The sequence below is a fragment of the Vipera berus genome, assembly GCF_964194415.1.
Source record: "Vipera berus genome assembly, chromosome: 2".
Classification (NCBI taxonomy): Eukaryota; Metazoa; Chordata; class Lepidosauria; order Squamata; family Viperidae; genus Vipera; species Vipera berus.
In genome coordinates, this window is record NC_138203.1 from 208,328,607 (window position 1) to 208,346,200 (window position 17,594).

General features: G+C 41.7%; 1 protein-coding gene across 12 annotated transcripts in view; it reads right to left on the reverse strand.

Annotated features, from left to right (window-relative positions):
- Nucleotides 1-17,594, reverse strand: part of TNIP1 (TNFAIP3 interacting protein 1) — a 106,724-nt gene that overhangs the window by 38,177 nt on the left and 50,953 nt on the right. For 6 of the 12 annotated variants that reach the window (XR_014025074.1, XR_014025075.1, XM_081317367.1 and 3 more), the window contains exons 6-14: nt 16,539-16,745; nt 13,774-13,871; nt 10,500-10,590; nt 9,644-9,733; nt 8,789-8,854; nt 8,068-8,199; nt 6,780-6,908; nt 6,461-6,583; nt 5,321-5,446 (exon numbers count right to left, since the gene is read on the reverse strand). Coding sequence is in view for 10 of the 12 variants with exons in the window: in XM_081317367.1 (XP_081173493.1) it covers nt 5,321-5,446; nt 6,461-6,583; nt 6,780-6,908; nt 8,068-8,199; nt 8,789-8,854; nt 9,644-9,733; nt 10,500-10,590; nt 13,774-13,871; nt 16,539-16,745 (1,062 nt within the window). In the remaining 2 variants the exon portion in view is untranslated. The remainder of the gene's footprint in view (nt 1-5,320; nt 5,447-6,460; nt 6,584-6,779; nt 6,909-8,067; nt 8,200-8,788; nt 8,855-9,643; nt 9,734-10,499; nt 10,591-13,773; nt 13,872-16,538; nt 16,746-17,594) is intronic. The other 6 variants (XM_081317365.1, XM_081317363.1, XM_081317361.1 and 3 more) reach the window with 2 other exon arrangements.

A 17,594-nucleotide genomic window follows, 5' to 3' on the forward strand; every position in this document is an offset into this window, starting at 1 on the left:
GGGGAAGAAGCGGTGGAGCAGTACGACCGAAAACCCTGGTGGTCGATGGGCGTTGGAAGGAAAAGTGAGTGGGAAAAGGCTTCGGGAGAAACGACCCTGAGGCGTAGTAACCACCAACCGGAATGGAGGCAAGAGATGGAGAGTTCCCTGCACGCCAGCGAGGAGGAGCGGATCCTGGAAAAGGCCATTGATCTGATGAAAGCAACCCTGAGTTCACTGAGGGAGGAGAGAGCTGAAAATCGCAACCGAGGCAGCGCCTGGGGACGCAACTGGAAAGGTAACAGAGGGGATCCAACACCTGAAACCCCGGGGCAATCCAATGGAACAGGAATTGCTGCCTCAGCAGTACCCACCCCCCCCAGAACCACAGATGGGGACCAGGATGAGGAGCGATACCGGCCACGGCGCAGACAACGCTCCAGCCAAAGACTCCCGCCCCTGGAAGTCAAATTCAAGGGGGAGCCATCACGACTTGGATTTTTCCTAACCCAAGTCCTCAGCTACATGGAAGAGTACGGACAGGACATCCCCAGTGACAAAACACGCATCCGAATTGTGCAATCTGCCCTGGACGGGACGGCTGCAGACTGGGTGGTGAACTTGCATGACTCCAACGCCCCAGAACTCAACGACTTCAACCGATTCATGTCATCTTTGAGGCGACGGTTCGAGGATCCTTTGGCTGACCGTAAGGCCCGGGAGAGAATAAAAACGGTGAGGCAGGGCAGGCGAGCAGTGGCTGATTATACCCAAGAATTCCGAGCCATTGCCAGCAAGCTGAATTGGCCAGAAGACATCCTCCTTAGCCACTTCAAAGACGGTCTGAACTACGACCTGTATGATGCTTGCCTGCCTCGAGGAGACCCACCCCACCTCGACGACTGGTACATCCTGGCGGAGGAAGTGGAAATAGACCTACTGAAGAGACACCGCAGAGGAAAACCATGGGGCCGCCTGCCACCCGAGCAAACACGCGAGGGGGGAAAACCACCAGCCACAGCCAAAAAATCAACAAGTTGCTTCAACTGCGGGAGAGAGGGCCACCGTGCTGCAGAATGTCGTTCAAAAGCCCCCCCACAAAAACCAGAGGCATCATCCTCCAAGAAGCCGGGGAAGCCCCAAGGCAACACAAACGAATCTTCCATGAAGGGGACAGAGGCTGTAGAGTCCACAATTCCTGCCAGGAACTGGGACTGGACTCCGGCCTGCACCGCAGGGACGGTGGACAACTCGGAAGACAGCTCAGAGGGAGAACCATTGGTAAGTGGACCCCTTCCACCCATACTTAAGACAGTGACTATATTAGCTTCCCCTATGCCTGAAGCAGCCAAAATAAAAGCTCTGATAGACTCTGGGTGCATCCGCTGCCTTATCAGCCCAACGTTGGTGGAGAGATTGAGCATCCCAGTGAGGAGGCTAAAACAACCAATCTCTTTTAGTCAATTAGATGGGACAATAGCAGGGGGAGGACCAGCCACCCTAGCCACTTTACCAATCCACCTATCACTGGGGCCCCATGAGGAGGACATAACGTTTATAGTGGCCCCAGGCATGGAATGCCCAATGATCCTAGGACTGGAATGGCTGAAGAAATGGAACCCCGGGATAAACTGGAGGACAGCAGAACTCAATTTCCCAAAGGGGGGGCAGAAGAACTTAGACTCCAAAAGCACCCCCCCCAACCCAGAGGGAGGAGACAGCAGCGGTGGGGAAAGAGAAGGGATTACCAGAGATACCGGAGGAATACAGGGACCTGGCTGAGGTTTTCAGTGAGGAAAGAGCAGATGAGCTTCCCCCCCACCGCCCCACAGACTGCACCATAGAATTCAAACCTGGGGCAAAACTCCCAAAACCCAGGATGTATGCCATGAGCCCAAGGGAAATGGCAGAAATGGAGAGATTCATAAAGAAAAACTTAGAAAGAGGATTTATTGAGCCTGCCAAACCCAAAGTGGCCGCCCCGGTTCTGTTCAGAGAGAAGAAGGATGGGTCCTTTCGTTTGGTTGTGGACTATAGAAATTTGAACACAATTAGTGAATGTAATCTGTACCCCCTTCCCCTAATGAAGGATATGTTATCCCACCTATCGAAAGGAAAGATTTTTACCAAACTAGACCTGAGGGAAGCATACTACCGTATTAGGATTAAGGAAGGAGACGAATGGAAGACTGCATTCAACTGCCCAATGGGGTGCTATCAATTCAAAGTATTGCCATTCGGACTGCAAGGGGCCCCCGCAGTCTTTATGCAATTAATTAATGACATGCTGAGAGAGCACCTATATAAGGGGGTCCTGGTTTACCTCGATGACATCCTTATCTTCACAGAAACCAAAGAGGAACATATCAAACTAGTCAGAGCAGTCCTGAAGAAGTTGCGAGCTGCCCACTTATATGCTAAATTATCGAAGTGTGAATTCCATCAGGAAAAAATCGACTACCTGGGATATCGCATATCTCCAGAGGGCATCGAAATGGACCCTGAGAAGGTCAGGGCAGTACTAGAGTGGGCACCCCCCCGCACACGGAAGCAATTGCAAAGTTTCCTGGGGTTTGCAAACTTCTACCGCCAATTCATCCCCGCATTTGGCCAAATAGCCATGCCCCTCACAAATTTGTTGAAAACGAAGGGGGGGTCACCCGTGAAACCCAGCCAGCCTCTGAAATGGTCAATGGAATGTCAAGCAGCATTTGAGAGGCTAAAGAGACTTTTTTCTGCTGAACCTGTCCTAAAACACCCAGATCCCGACAAACCTTTTGTAATACAGGCAGATGCGAGTGATGTAGCGGTAGGAGCCGTACTATTACAAGAAAATGATGGGGGGACATTGCAACCATGCGCATACACATCCAGAAAACTCACAGAAACAGAACAACGCTGGCCAATATGGGAAAAAGAGGCATTCTCGTTGAGGTGGGCATTACTAACATGGCACCAATTTTTAGAAGGAAATAAAATACCTTTCCAGGTCTGGACAGACCACAAAAATTTGGAAGCACTAAAAACGCCCAGGAAGCTCACTCCTAAGCAAGCCCGCTGGTCCCAACATTTTCACCGATTCAATTTCACTCTCAAACACTTACCGGGGGGAAAGAACTTCCTGGCAGATGCATTATCCCGCATGCCCCAATATAACAGCACAAGAGTTACTGACTTTAAACCACTTGTACCGGAACAACAACTGGCAGCACCAGTCACCACCAGGGCACAAGAAAAAATGAAGCCGAAGGTAGATAGCCAAACTGGAATAGAATTCAGGAAATCTTTGGAAAGTGATGAATGGTTCCAGAAAAATAAACATGTGTGCACAATTAAAGATGGACTGCCGTGGGTGGGGGAGAAGCTATATATACCTGCCACACAGAGAATCAATTTCATGCAACTGTGCCATGATACAAAATCAGCAGGACACTTTGGCTTTGTAAAAACCTTACACTTAACTAAAAGGCAATTTTGGTGGCCATCTATGAAAAAGGACATAGAAAGCTATGTGGGTAGCTGTCAAATTTGCGCAATGGCCAAAAGACTGCAAGGGAAACCGCCAGGTCTGTTACAACCGGTGGCAAATCCCTCAGCCCCATGGAAAGAAATAGCCATGGATTTTATCGTAGAACTGCCAGAAAGTAATGGAAACACCGTAGTCTGGACTGTCACAGATCTGTTCTCTAAGCAAGTACATTTCATACCTTGCCAAAAAATCCCGACTGCAAAAGAATTAGCAAAACTTTTTGTACAGCATATTTACAGATTGCACGGGGTACCACAACACATCATATCTGACAGAGGGGTGCAATTTACGTCGGCATTTTGGAAAGAATTTTTATCCCTCTTAGGAACCACCCAAGGACTGTCATCTAGTCACCATCCTCAGACAGACGGAGCTTCGGAAAGACTTAATAATATACTTGAACAATATCTGAGATGCTATATTAATTTTCAGCAGTCCGACTGGACGGACCTACTGCCTTTTGCAGAAGTAGCATATAATAATGCAGTCCACTCAAGCACAGGTTACACTCCTTCTCAAGTAGCTACAGGCCAGACCTTCAACCCAATACCAGAACTAACCCCAAAAGAACCGGTTATCCCTGATCTGAAGGAATGGATTGCTCAATTACAAAATACATGGCCAATCGTTAGGAAAGCATTGGAAGATGCCAGAAAAGCATACAAGACACAGGCAGACAAAAAAAGAACCGATCCCACACCATTTAGGGTAGGAGAGATGGTATATTTATCCACAAAATACCTGAAATCACTCCAACCCTGTAAAAAACTAGGACCAAAATATATTGGACCTTTTCCAATTAAAAGAATCATAAACCCAGTAACAGTTGAATTAGAACTACCCAAAAATCTTAGACGAATACACCCAACCTTCCACTGCAGTCTATTAAAGAGAGAACAACAATCACCACTACGAGAAAAAATCCCACCACCACCACCCCCCATCATGGTGGAAGGAGAACAACATTTTGAAGTGAAAGAAATCTTAGATTCCAGAAAACACCATGGAACGATACAATATTTAGTGGCATGGAAACACCTCCCCTCCTCAGAAAATGAGTGGGTTAACAAACTCCATGTTAAAGCACCTAAGTTGCTTAAGAGGTTTCATACAGAATATCCAAACAAACCAGGCTAACATTTATATGTTTTCTTTCCCCACAGATGGACTCATCTTTTTTCTGAAAGGAGAGCCGAATGTCAGAATCCATTTATATCACATTTCATAATTGTATAGGTAGAACAACGTGCTATTTCTGGGGATTCTGCCATCTCTCCGAGGGGGGGGGAGAAGATGGTTACTAAAGCGATTTTCAAACAACAGGGAATGTTTTAACTGGGGAAGGGAGGGGGACAGACAGGTCTGGATTGTATCTTCATTTACAACTGAAAAGGAAAGCAATAACCATAAAACCAAGGAGAGTTCCCTTTCCCATGGAAGGACCTGACACCTAGCAACTGACGACAGCCTGACCAAATGGATGAGGGGAGGGGCTGAAATGGGAATGGTTTATATAGGATTGAAATGTAACTTTTGTCAGATTCCGTCTTGTATTCCCACAATCGATTCCATCCTAGTAAACATTTTCCTTTTGGACTAAACTTGCATCCAAGAGTTCTTATTTCCTAAGATGTGGATTGAGGTGGGTCCTGACACTACCCAATACTTGGTGGTGTTTTGCATGAATCAGGACCAATGGTCTAGAATGATTTCATCTCTTCCTTAGAATCCACCTTCAAGGAATTCCATGGAAGAGATTAAATTTAGATCACCAGAGCTTCCAAACTCAGAATGATTCTTTTGGTTTCCTACCTGGTTATTAGTGAGGGTCAGCTGCTTCTGAAGTTTTTCTAGCTGCTTCTTCAGTTCCTCTTTTTCTTCATTCATCCTTTCCCTGTCACTCCGTTCCCGCTGGAAATCCTCCTCAAAAATCTTCACCTGACAAAAAAAGAGGGACTTAAATCCTAGGACCAGACACTTACGCCCCCCCAAATTTATGTTTGACATGTTTCAGCACTGATGTCAGGAAAACACAACACACAGAAACCTAAATTCAAAACCAGTGCCATAAGTTTTATAAAGCATGGGGTCATCTGACAAAGGAAATTCCTTTCTAAATTTACACAACACTTTCTGTTCTAGTTTAATCCATTTTTAGTCTATTTGCCTAAGATAAGATAAGATAAGATAAGATAAGATAAGGTAAGGTAAGGTAAGGTAAGGTAAGGTAAGGTAAGGTAAGGTAAGGTAAGGTAAGGTAGATAGGATAGGATAGGATAGGATAGGATAGGATAGGATAGGATGCTGTGCTGTGAATACAACAATAACTGCCTCTCATCAATTTAAAAAGCCTTGGTGGAGCAGTGGGCTGATGCCTCCTTAAGTAACACCAGCTGCCTGCAATTAGTGCAGGTTCGCATCCCACCAGGCTCAAGGTTGACTCAGCCTTCCATCCTTCCGAGGTAGGTAAAATGAGGACCCAGATTGTTGGGGGCAATTAAGCTGACTTTGTAGTAATGCCGCTTGGGGGGGCCGAAAGCCCTAATAAGCAGGCATATACATAGAATGAAGGCTACTGCTAAGTTTGTAAAAGCCGCCCTGAGTCTTCGGAAAAGGGCGGGATATAAATGTAATAAAAATAAAAAAATAAAATAAAATAAAAAAACTTTAAAGATAAAATGTTTTCAACATGCTTTCCAACTGATACAACACACACAACTTTTCAAAATGGCACTTAAAGAATTAACAATATTATTCCTGATACTAATAATCAATTAATGAGATCCACCAGTGAAACTAGTACAATATTAATACATAGAGTCCTTGACTTATAACCACAACCGGAACCAGAATTTCCATTGCCAAGCAGGACACTTGTTAAATGAGCCGCATCCGATTTTATGGCCTTTTTTGCCACAGTTCTTAAGGGAATCACAAACTTTGGATGCCTACTTGCTGTTTCAGAAGCTCGTTCTGGGTCATCACTTCCTGGTCCCGGAGACTTGGGCTAGGATCGTTTTTGAAGGCTGAGGGGGAATGAGGAGGTGCTTGGAAGTTCAGAGCCTCTTCTAGGGCCTGAGGGAAGACAAAGGGACTGTAAGAAACCTATCCTGGCATAACAGGTGTTCTTTGCAGCAGTGGCAATAGATATAGAATGATTCTACTGCTTAGGAAAGACCATCATATGGGGAAAAAGATTCACACAGGTAAAAAAAAAGCAAAAGTGGAACCAGGAACAAATTCGCTCAATTTTTTAATAAGGTATACCCACCTTATTTAGTCGGAGAATCTCCTTCTCCTGGTACTCTCTTTGCCTTGTGACTGGCACCAATTGATCCTGAAGAAACTTCACCTTGTGCTTGAGGTCCTTCACCTCCACGCTAAGTCTCTCTTTTTCTGCCTTGGGGAGGGGAGAAGAATAAAGTGGAAGGGAGGGAGAGGAAGGTGTATAAAAAGAGAAACACCCCGTTTCCATCAGGCGTGGAACAATGAATCCCCTTTCCTGCCTGAAAGCCACCTCAGAAGAAATGTGAGGGAATAAGAGGCCATAGACGGGGTCTACCTTCAAGAGCATTTCAGTTTATACAAAAAAAAGCCCATGAAGTTTTGATGCCTGTCAAATGCAGCTGGCTGTCATTAATGGTCATTCTCAAATATCTCCCTCCCATAGAAAAACTTCTAACTGCTAAAAAAAAGGTATTCTGTCTCATTTGTTCTGTGGTGTCCTGAACGCACATAGCAATGTGATCCCTGATGGAAAAAGAGAGAGAAGATTCTCAACAGAGCAAAGCACCTTCAGAGAACGTGAACATGAGAACATTCAGAAATCAAATTCAAAAGTAAAAGAGCTCACATGGATTTTTTTGTAGTTACACCACCACAGAATTTAAACTGCTAAACCCCCTTTCATCCACTAGAGGGCTGGCCTTTCCCAATTCTTTCTGTGTTGCTCCTGCCTACAGGGTCTAATGAACTGAGGTCTGTCTATGCAGGTAGTCCTCGACTTACGACCACAACAGGGCCCAAAATTTTGTTAAGTGAGTTTTGTTCCATTTTTACGACCTTTCTTGCCACAGATGGTAAGTAAATCACCTCGGTTGTTAAGTTAGTAACACAGTTGTTAAATGCATCTGGCTTCTCCACTGACTTTGCTTGTCAGAAGGTCGCAAAATGTGATCACATGACCCCAGGACAATGCAACTGTCATAAGTACATGCCAGTTGCCAAGTGTCCGGATTTTGATCACGTGGCCACAGGGATGCTGCAACAGTCTTAAATGTGAAAAACAATCATACGTCACTGTTTTCAGTATTGTTGTAACTTCAGGCACTTAATAGTCACTAAGCAAAGGGTTGTAAGTCAAGGCCTACCTGTAGAAGACATGGAAATGACTAGTTCTGTCACCACTTTCTACTGCAGAAGAACCGAAAACAGGAATAAAAGAAAAATGCTTTCAATGCTACCCGTCTTGTCAACCCATTTTGATTTAAATCTGATGTAAACACTATTGTTTTAGGCAAAAAATGTAAATACATTCCAAGTGGGATTTTGGACTATACCTCTTCTTCTTCAATTTTGGATTTTGCCAAGAGAAGTTTGCGGTCAAAATCCCTCTGTTTCTGCTCCCGCTCGGTCTCCAACTCTGCTAGGGCCTTTTGGGAGTCACCAAATTTCTGCCGTAGATCTGTTATCTGCCAGGAGGAAATGTTTTTGTTTTTGTTTTTAAAAAAATGCAAAACGCCCTCATGCAATTTTAAATATCCCATATGAACAAAACCAGCACCTTACAATATATAATTTTATTTAGCATCAGTCTCTTACTATATGGGATTCCTGTATCAAATAGTCAATTTGGGGAATAAATGCATCAAATTTCATTCTGGCAATTCGGGCAGAGATCCTATGGATTATCTTATGACGTTATCTTGTATTGTTTGTATTATTGTTTATTGTAAAAATAAAGATACTGAATTTTTTAAAAAGCAGAAAATTGCATGCTGCTCTTATTGGATTGATATTTTCTATGTCTATAGTTAGCAGCTGTGATAAGTGTGATTTTATTTTCTTTTTTTAAAAAAATTCTCAGAAGTGTTTATATCTTCTCAAGCCAACAAAAGAAAACGTCTTAAAACAGATTTCAAACAGATAGTGCTGTTGAGACCTTATGACTCAGCTAACATTCCTGTATTCTTTCATTTGGATAAGAACAAGGCCACATTCATCTTGTGTTGTACTATCGGAAACATCTGAGATAGAGCTGTCCCAGAGCTTTGTCATTACCTTCTGCTCATACTGTTGCTTCATGGACCGGAAATGGTGGTCCCACTGTTTATTCACCTCCAATAGCTAGAGAAAAAACAAATGCATCAAGTTATTTTGGACACATTGCCTTACAGCCTTCCTCCTCTGACGCAAGAAGCCACAAGGCTGAAATGTAACTTTGTTTTGTTTTCTAAATCAATAGCCCTATATTTCGCATAGGCTCATTCAGGCATCACCCCTATTGCTAAACCTGCTGGTTATCACACTTAAGTCTATTCTCAAGATTTTCCTGGACAGGAAGAGGGATTACATACAGTACATGCAGAGGGCATACTTTAGAGGACACATTCAGTAGGAGCTCAGGTGATGGTTAGATTAGGAATATAATAAATAAACTAAAATAGCAGGTAACATGACAGTTTGGGATTCCGGAGAACCATCCAAAGGATAGTTCTGGACTAGAAATTAAATAACCTCTATTGTTTATTTAGTAGCAGCCATCACTTGATATAAACTGTTAAATATTCGGTTCTTGCAGGCATTAAGCGAGATGAGGTGTTCAAACAGCAACAAGTTTATTTAAAGTCAGAACAGAACAGAAGCAAGCTAATAGCTGCTGCGCAGCTATTTATATGGTTGGCCTCTAGGCGGTGACCAATAGATTTAAAGTAGCAGTTTTCCGCCCCAAGCCTACTTAACAGACTAGAGACAACAAGTCTAGCTCAGCCCAGCAACCGTTATATATAACAGACAGAAAGTAGGTCAGCCATTAAGCAAACAGTCAGACCTAAAGCAAGTGAATTAAACATACAAGGCCAATACATTACATAAACTCTTTCTGATTCCAAAAAAAAATTCTTTTGTTTGGCTTACCTCATTGCGTTGATGTTCGAGTATCTTCACTTTCTTCTCACTTGCCCCCAACATGCTCTTCCCTGCTGCTTGCTCCTCTGTGGCTCCCTTCTAAAAGGCAGATTCATATCAGATCTTGAGCAATCATTCAAAACAGCAGCTCAATATTCAGAAGTTGGATCTATGGCTCTTTTTTTCAAAATCTACAATCTAAGATACTGCACATCTCAGTTCCATCTTTCTCCCAACATTCTGCTTATGACAGAATTGAGGTGATGAAAAATACCAGTGACCTCTTAAGAGAAGTTGCTATTCGACTGGTTCTCTCATAAATACCCTTAAATCTTCTATTTCTGAAAGCAGGAATTACTGAGCATAAAGATTTCTCTATATTGGGAGATTCACTCCAAGGAATGATGGGATGAGACTGGTAGCCTGGTTTTAGCTTTTTTATAATGTAAGATATTATTCTTTTATTTTGATTTTGTTATCTGTTATTTATTGCAAACCCCGGGATGCTGATCCTGAATCTGTCTGCATATACATTTAGTAAATACATGTTATGCATTTTTTAAAAAAAAATTACAGAAGTTACGTACTAAATACATTCTATATTTAAATCACACACCCATGCACCATTGTGTCAAAAGATGAAAAATATATGATAATTTCATGTTTAAGCTAAGATTATGTTCATCCTTCAGTTTTAAATACATGTTACTTTTGATTTTTTTAATCTATCCTTTTTACCATAAAGCTTACTTTCAGATATAGCTAGGCTCACATTACTAAGAGATACCTTCCAAGCAGTTTGAGGTTAAATGTTATCAGCATATGTCACAGGATAGTGATCCAATCTAGGCTAAAAACTTCTTACCTGTTGCTGACCAGCATATTCTGTATTTTCTGCTTTCACACTTTCCTTACTTCCCATCATCACCATCTTTCTGAGTTCCAGATTCTCACACCTACATTAGAAAGTCGTCATCATCATCATCATCATCATCATCATCATCATCATCATATCATCATTTTAGGTTTGCAGAAAAATATGTAAAGGCAGCTGTCACAGTAGCCATCATTCTGAGTAAGATTTACTTTTTTTATTTATTTTTTTTATTTTAATTCCATTTATATCCCGCCCTTCTCCGAAGACTCAGGGCGGCTTACAAGCTTAGCAGTACCCTTCATTCTATGTATATGCCTGCTTATTAGGGCTTTCGCACACACCCCAAGCGGCATTATTACAAAGTCAGCTTAATTGCCCCCAACAATCTGGGTCCTCATTTTACCTACCTCGGAAGGATGGAAGGCTGAGTCAACCTTGAGCCTGGTGGACTCATGGACCAAAAAAATCTAATAACTAAATTAGATCATTTCACTGAGGATAAAGATAACTATACTAAATGTCTGCTAACAATCACAGGCAACCTGCCTCCAAATACTATTCAGTGTAAATGAGTAGAAGAATATATTCTTTACTTCCTGCTGATTTGTTTTGACATGGAATATTTAGAGGACATAGGATGCTGGAGGAGACAATCCTTTGGTCTGATCTAGCCCTATCTTCTTACTTTCTTGATATATGCTTATTTTTTTCCCCTATGATGGAACATCTCCCCAAAATAGCACCATACTATTTGTTAGATTTCTATTCTGCATGGCCAAAAACATGCTCAAAATATCTATTAATGAGTCAGAGGGGGGGAAGCCATAATTATCTTTCAGACACTATTTTTAAATGGAATGTTGTGATTTGGCTCCTCCCTCAGCAATTAAATGGTAGTAATAGGGACAGTGGTGGGATTCAAATATCTGAACAACCGGTTCTCTGTGTGGATGCCGCTTCTGGAAGCCCATTCTGGGCCTGGGTAACAAAAAATTAGCTACCGGTTCTTCCAAACTAGTGCGAACTGGCTTAATCCCACCACTGAATAGGGATCAACTTTATTAATCAGGAGCAATCCAACTTTTGAAAGAAGACACTTATGGAGGATATGAAATTTGCTAGTAAATTAACAAAAGGATTAGGATATATAACATCTATGTATGTGCACAAATACAATCAACCAGTATTTACACTACTGGTCTAGTATTTATGATACTAGAGTTGCACTTTAACAGAGCTCAGCAGGAAATATTAAAGGTGTCAATTTTTTATTTTTAAAATCTATCTTTTTTCTGACCTTTGCCTATTTTTATTTTTGAGATGCTATCTAATTCTTCTCTCCCTCTGTATGTCCATGCATCCCTATAGATAGGTCAAGTAGGAAACTGCTCTTGAGTTATTTTTCTCAGTGGGCTGAACAACCAAATATCTTTCTTTTCAACTGTAGGGAAATTACTAGTCTATATAAGTACAGAATTAGTGGGGTTGTTCTTCAATATGAATTCTCCGTTTGTTTTCGTCCTTGCTTGATTCTATGTAACCTGAAGAACAATTCTTACTGAATTAATCTATAACAATTCTATTATCGTCTAAAGAATAAAACAATACCCTCTCAATTTTTATTATAAAAAATAATCCCAGAAACATTGTTATGATTCTATATGTTATTTTAAACTACTGCTGGAAAGGCAGGATATAAATCTAAGAAAGAAAGAAAAATGAAATAAGATATATAATTCAACATACATGAATACCATATTGTGGATTTAACTGGTTTGAAACAGTTTGATTTTGATTTAGAAGCTGAGCTAGAACAAGTTGTCCATTCTTGTCCAAGAAGCTAATAGACTGCATTATAACATGAACAGAATCTATGGCAGAGCAAAATAATTCTCTTATCCCCTGCTTGAGAGCTAACTCAATCCTAGAACATAGGTTGCTCAGGAAGTGTAGAATTCTTATTAGAACTAGGTATCAAGGGCACCATCTAATGGAGAATTAAACACATGGCTTTTTACAAAGCATATCCAATTATCACCCCACAATTCTAGCTAAAAGATAAGGTTTGGACTGGAATAATCATGATATTGAGGACAGAGTATTCAGAAAAGCTTCACTTTTACTAGCTGAAGCCTGCAGGATACAAATGATATCTGTGAAACTAAAAACAAAGGACAGCAATATAGTCTCCATCAAAAGTAAGGAAGGCTCCCGATGCTCTGGATCAAGCTGTTTTAGTAATTCTCAAGCACATTCACAACTGTGAAAATAAACCTTGTGCCTCTGGTTCTAATTAGAATCTTTTAAAGAAGCGCAAATCGAAAATCCATTTTTTTCTGAAAGATCTCACAGATCTCATAATAAATCTTAGGAAAGGAAAGCCATTTCTTTTTGGTAAGGGAGCACATGTGAGCCAGTACCTAGCTTCATTGAGAAGGAAGAAAAATATTTCCCCATGAGCTATTCTGATCTTTCACAAAAAGTTCTGGATTAGGAAAGATTTTCTTAATCAAGTGAGATGCCCAATCCAAACAGGCCACTGCTGGTGCTAGGCTCTTTTTCTTTGGGACTTGTGGGCATAGTTTTATGCTACCCTATGCAAGCTAAAGAGGGACACGGTGGCTCAGTGGGTTAGGACGCTGAGCTTGTCGATCAGAAGGTCGGCAGTTTGGCGGGTCGAATCCCAAGTGCCGCATAGCAGAGTGAGCACCTGTTACTCGTCCCAGCTTCTGCCAACCTAGCAGTTCGAAAGCACGTGAAAATGCAAGTAGAAAAATAGGGACCACTAAGGTGGGAAGGTAACAGCGTTCCGTGCACCTTTGGTGTCTAGTCATGCCAGCCACATGACCACGGAGACGTCCTCGGGCAAGCGCTGGCTCTTCGGCTTTGAAACGGAGATGAGCACCGGCCCCTAGAGTTGGAAACGACTAGCACGCATGTGCGGGGGAACCTTTACCTTTACCAAGCTAAGTAAACTAGCATTCAAGAGGAAACCTCACAATTGTCTTCTAAACTTTACCTGTTTTTCTGGTCTTTCCCTCATTAAGTACATAAATGGTTTGGACCAATGTTTAGACTCATTCTGCACCATGCAATGTATGGAAATTCCCTTATCACTCTCTGGGGCTTCCCACCATTGTAACTTTTTCTATAGAGTACTGGCCACATTGCTGCTCCTTCCTATCAGGTAGATTAAAGTAGATTAAAGAATAAAGTTGCTTGCTCACCAACATATTCCTTTCCCCTCCTGATGTTCACTCACCTTAGTTTCTCTGATATCTCGTTCCTTTGCTCTAGTTCCCTCTCCAACTTTGTCCTCAGCTCCTCATTTTCATTCCGTAATTGTTCACACAATGTCTGCTTGAAGGAAAAAGAGAAATTGAGAGAGAGATATAGGAGAGAGAGAGAGAGAGAGAGAGAGAGAGAGAGAGAGAGAGAGAGAGAGAGAGAGAGAGACCTATGCATTGTACCATATTTCTCAAGAGTCACTTGAATATTTGCTGAACCATATAGCAATAGCAATAGCACTTAGACTTATACATCACTTCATAGTTCTTTACAAAACTCTCTAAGCGGTTACAGAATCAGCATATTGCCCCCAACAATCTGGGTCATGATTTTATCAACCTCGGAAAGATGGAAGGACCCTTTGAATGCAACAAAATATCATTTTAATGTATGCCAATTAGTGTATATTCAAAGTCTATTCTATTCTATTCTATTCTATTCTAGGCTGAGTCAACCTTGAGCCAGTCAGGATCAAACTGCTGCCAGTTGACAGAATTAGACTGCAATACTGCATTCTAACCACTGCGCCACCACATATATATTTCATCTATGGTTTTTATTTCATAAACAAAAACACTGCTCACAAAAATGGCCTTTTTCAATCTGCATCTATACATTTAATTTAAAACAGCAGTATAACATACTTAACAAAAACATAAATGGAATAAGCGCTTTAAATAATCAGAAAAATTACTAGATTGCAAAGATATGGTTAGTTAAAAATATCTCTGTGACACAATAAAGCATCCAAGGGCTGGAGAGAACAAAACTATTGAATCGTCTTACAATGAAATAGCCTCTTTGGAAAGAGGCTCATTTCACAGAGGCACCAATGCTAAGAAATATTAGTAGTCATGTATTGCACTGTAACATCAGAGCACGGAGGACAGATCTTCTAAAGTAGTATGGGGTAGGAGAGATATGGATTTGTTTAGGTCTGATGAAAACATTTAATGGTTTAAATATTTTCAAAAAGCTTCCAGCAAGAGGCTACCTGTCTATCTTTTAGTCTGAATTAAGCACAAATCTCACCACCTCTTTTTTTCAGATGTTGACACAAGTATCCAACTGGATTGTTTCAGTTCACTCCTCACCCCTAAGAAGTTCAAAATGGAACTGAGAAATAGTGAAGAGTTAAATTTCATTTACAGTAACTGATAGGAATTGGATCTTCTCAGTCCTAACTGGATACCATCACTAAATATTAATGTTGTGCATGCTTCAAAAATCCTGAAGTGCTTCAGATCTCATGAAAGCATGACATGTCTCTGTTACTCATGAAAGCAGCCAAACTTCTACATGAGGTTAATCTACTTTAAAGCAGGGGTCCACAACCCCCGGTCCGTGGACCAGTCCCAGGCCGCGGCACGCCAGCAACTGGTCCGCAAGATGCAGGCAGCACCCAAAACCACACACCCTCTGGTCTGTGGAAAAACCTCTCTCCATGGAACCGTGGTTGGGGACCTCTGCTTTAAAGAAGTCTTCCATGTATGTATGTATGTTTATTTTTTTTATCAAATGTTAAAATTTGAGAATCTAAAATCCCAAGCACTTCTTACAAATAATTATTGAAAGATACACTTTATACTATACTTGATCTTAATTAATCTTAAAGGGAATGTACTGAACTGTTAGGGACTGTTGTGATAGCAAATAAATATATTTACAACTGTATACACTTTATGCTATATTGGTTGCCTCTCATATTATGAAAACCTTGGACAGGAAGAAAGAACAGGGTTCAACCCATCTCTGATAAGAGAAACGTTTTGTATTTGCCAGGATCCCAAATGGAATTCTATCCCTCCTGAATACACATAACTGTTTTTATAATAAGAGAAAAAAATTCATTGACTTCAAAGGGATATGGTTTCTTCTGCCCTACCCTGGCCTAGCTCGCCCACTTCAACCTTATGGGCTAGTTATTGCTAAAGTAAGTGATATGAGCAAAACCATGTCAAAACAGCCCCAGAGAGAATTTCTCAGAAAAAAGGATAACCATCATTTCCAGAGGTGACACAATTGCTCCTGCACATTTTACTAATAGAAAGTGTATGTCACTGCCAAGGAAATATTCTTTCTCTTTTCATCCAAAGCTTTTATTGATCAGTTTGTACCTGGGGGGGGAGTTTTTCTGATGCTTTAAAGATCTGCCTGACAAAGGCCACATCTTATATCCTTTGAAAGTTTGGCATCCTTGTTGGAAACTGACACATAAGGAAAGAATGAACAAAGGAATACCTTTATGTTTCCTAATTGGGGTCAGGGAGTCTTTAAATGACAGGTGATTATTTATGGCAGGAACTGCTTTAGGACAATGGAATGCCACCATGCATGACAAAGTGATTTTGAGTAGTCACAGAGTTTGCAATAAAGTCTCTACCCAGCATGAGCTCATAAAAGGGGCATAGGCAAATGGAAATTTAAGCTTACTATAGGAGCAATAAAACTGGACCAAAGGGGTTTAACTCAATTGCCCAAAGATGAATGGGAGAGAGCAGTATTAAGGATGTCACAGAAATAAAAGAATGAGAGAAAAAAAGTAAAGGGCCATAACATGCACGATGAAACCAGTTGACCTGGGATGGTATAGCATGGTTGGGTGAACAGGAAATATTTTTACAAGATGACCTGTACCCCATCTGTTATGGCCAATCAGTGGGATTGGGGGGGAGGAAAAAAAACCACAAAGATGAGAAGTTGGGAATACAGAGAAGCAAATGAATTGTGCGCATCTACCAGCAGCCCTCTGACCTGAAGAATGGATGTCCTCTGCTCGTTCTTGTGCACTTTGGAGGCCAGGCGGTTAAACTCCAGAGCCATGCGCCCTAGATGGGCAAAAACCTGGGTTTTGTCAGACTCCTCAGCAAAAAGACTGAGCGTGTTCTCAAAGCGCTGAAGGTGGAGCATAAGGTTGGTGTCCTCATTCACAAGCGGCTCTAAGTCCTGCAGAAAATGATCCAAAGTAGAAAATGGTATCAGAAAAGCATTTGCTCATATATATTTTTTACTTCAAATGAGACCTGGAAAATTCGTCAAATATGATTGCCTGATGTCACTCCATTCTGCACTTTCAAAAAAGCCATTTCTGTTTGTTTGTGGTAGGAAGGCACCTGAAAAAGATTTATGCTACACAGGGAGATGGAAGAACAGATCTTCTGCCTCTTGTAGCTTTTGTATGAGAAATCTTCTCGACCACTCTGAGAGAGAGCTGCTTTTTTCCCCTTAAGGTCCTATTCGCTTAAGTGGAGATAAGAAAACCGTCCCATTTGGGGATTGCTCTGGAGAATACACAGTGTTTTATAAAGTAAATTCATTTTTTTTATACGAGGGATAAATCTATCAAATCTATTGTACCCCTTTTCAAATTGTCTCTTTCCCCATAAAATAGAATCCCCAACAAATAGAACAGAGCTTTTCAACCAGTGGTACAGGTACCACCTGTGGTACATTGGCACCTGGCAGGTGGTACGTGACCATCCTAGAAAAGTGGGAGGGGGGAGGGGCATGAGCTGAACCAGTGGCCGCACCGAACAAGCCTGAGCGAGAGATGGCTGGAGGTGCAGGGCTGCCAGGGCTCAGGGGAAGCACCAGGATCAGCGCTTCTTTGGGGCTGTCAGGGCTCAGCGGAAGCGCCAGGATCAGCACCAGGCTCCAGCTGGAGCTCAGCGCTGATTCCAGGACTTATGCTGAGCCCAGAAGAAGCGCCGATCAGCTGGAATGTTGAGCATCTCCAGAGTCTTCTGATTTACATTCAGATGCTTGGCAACTGATTCATATTTATGACGGTCACAG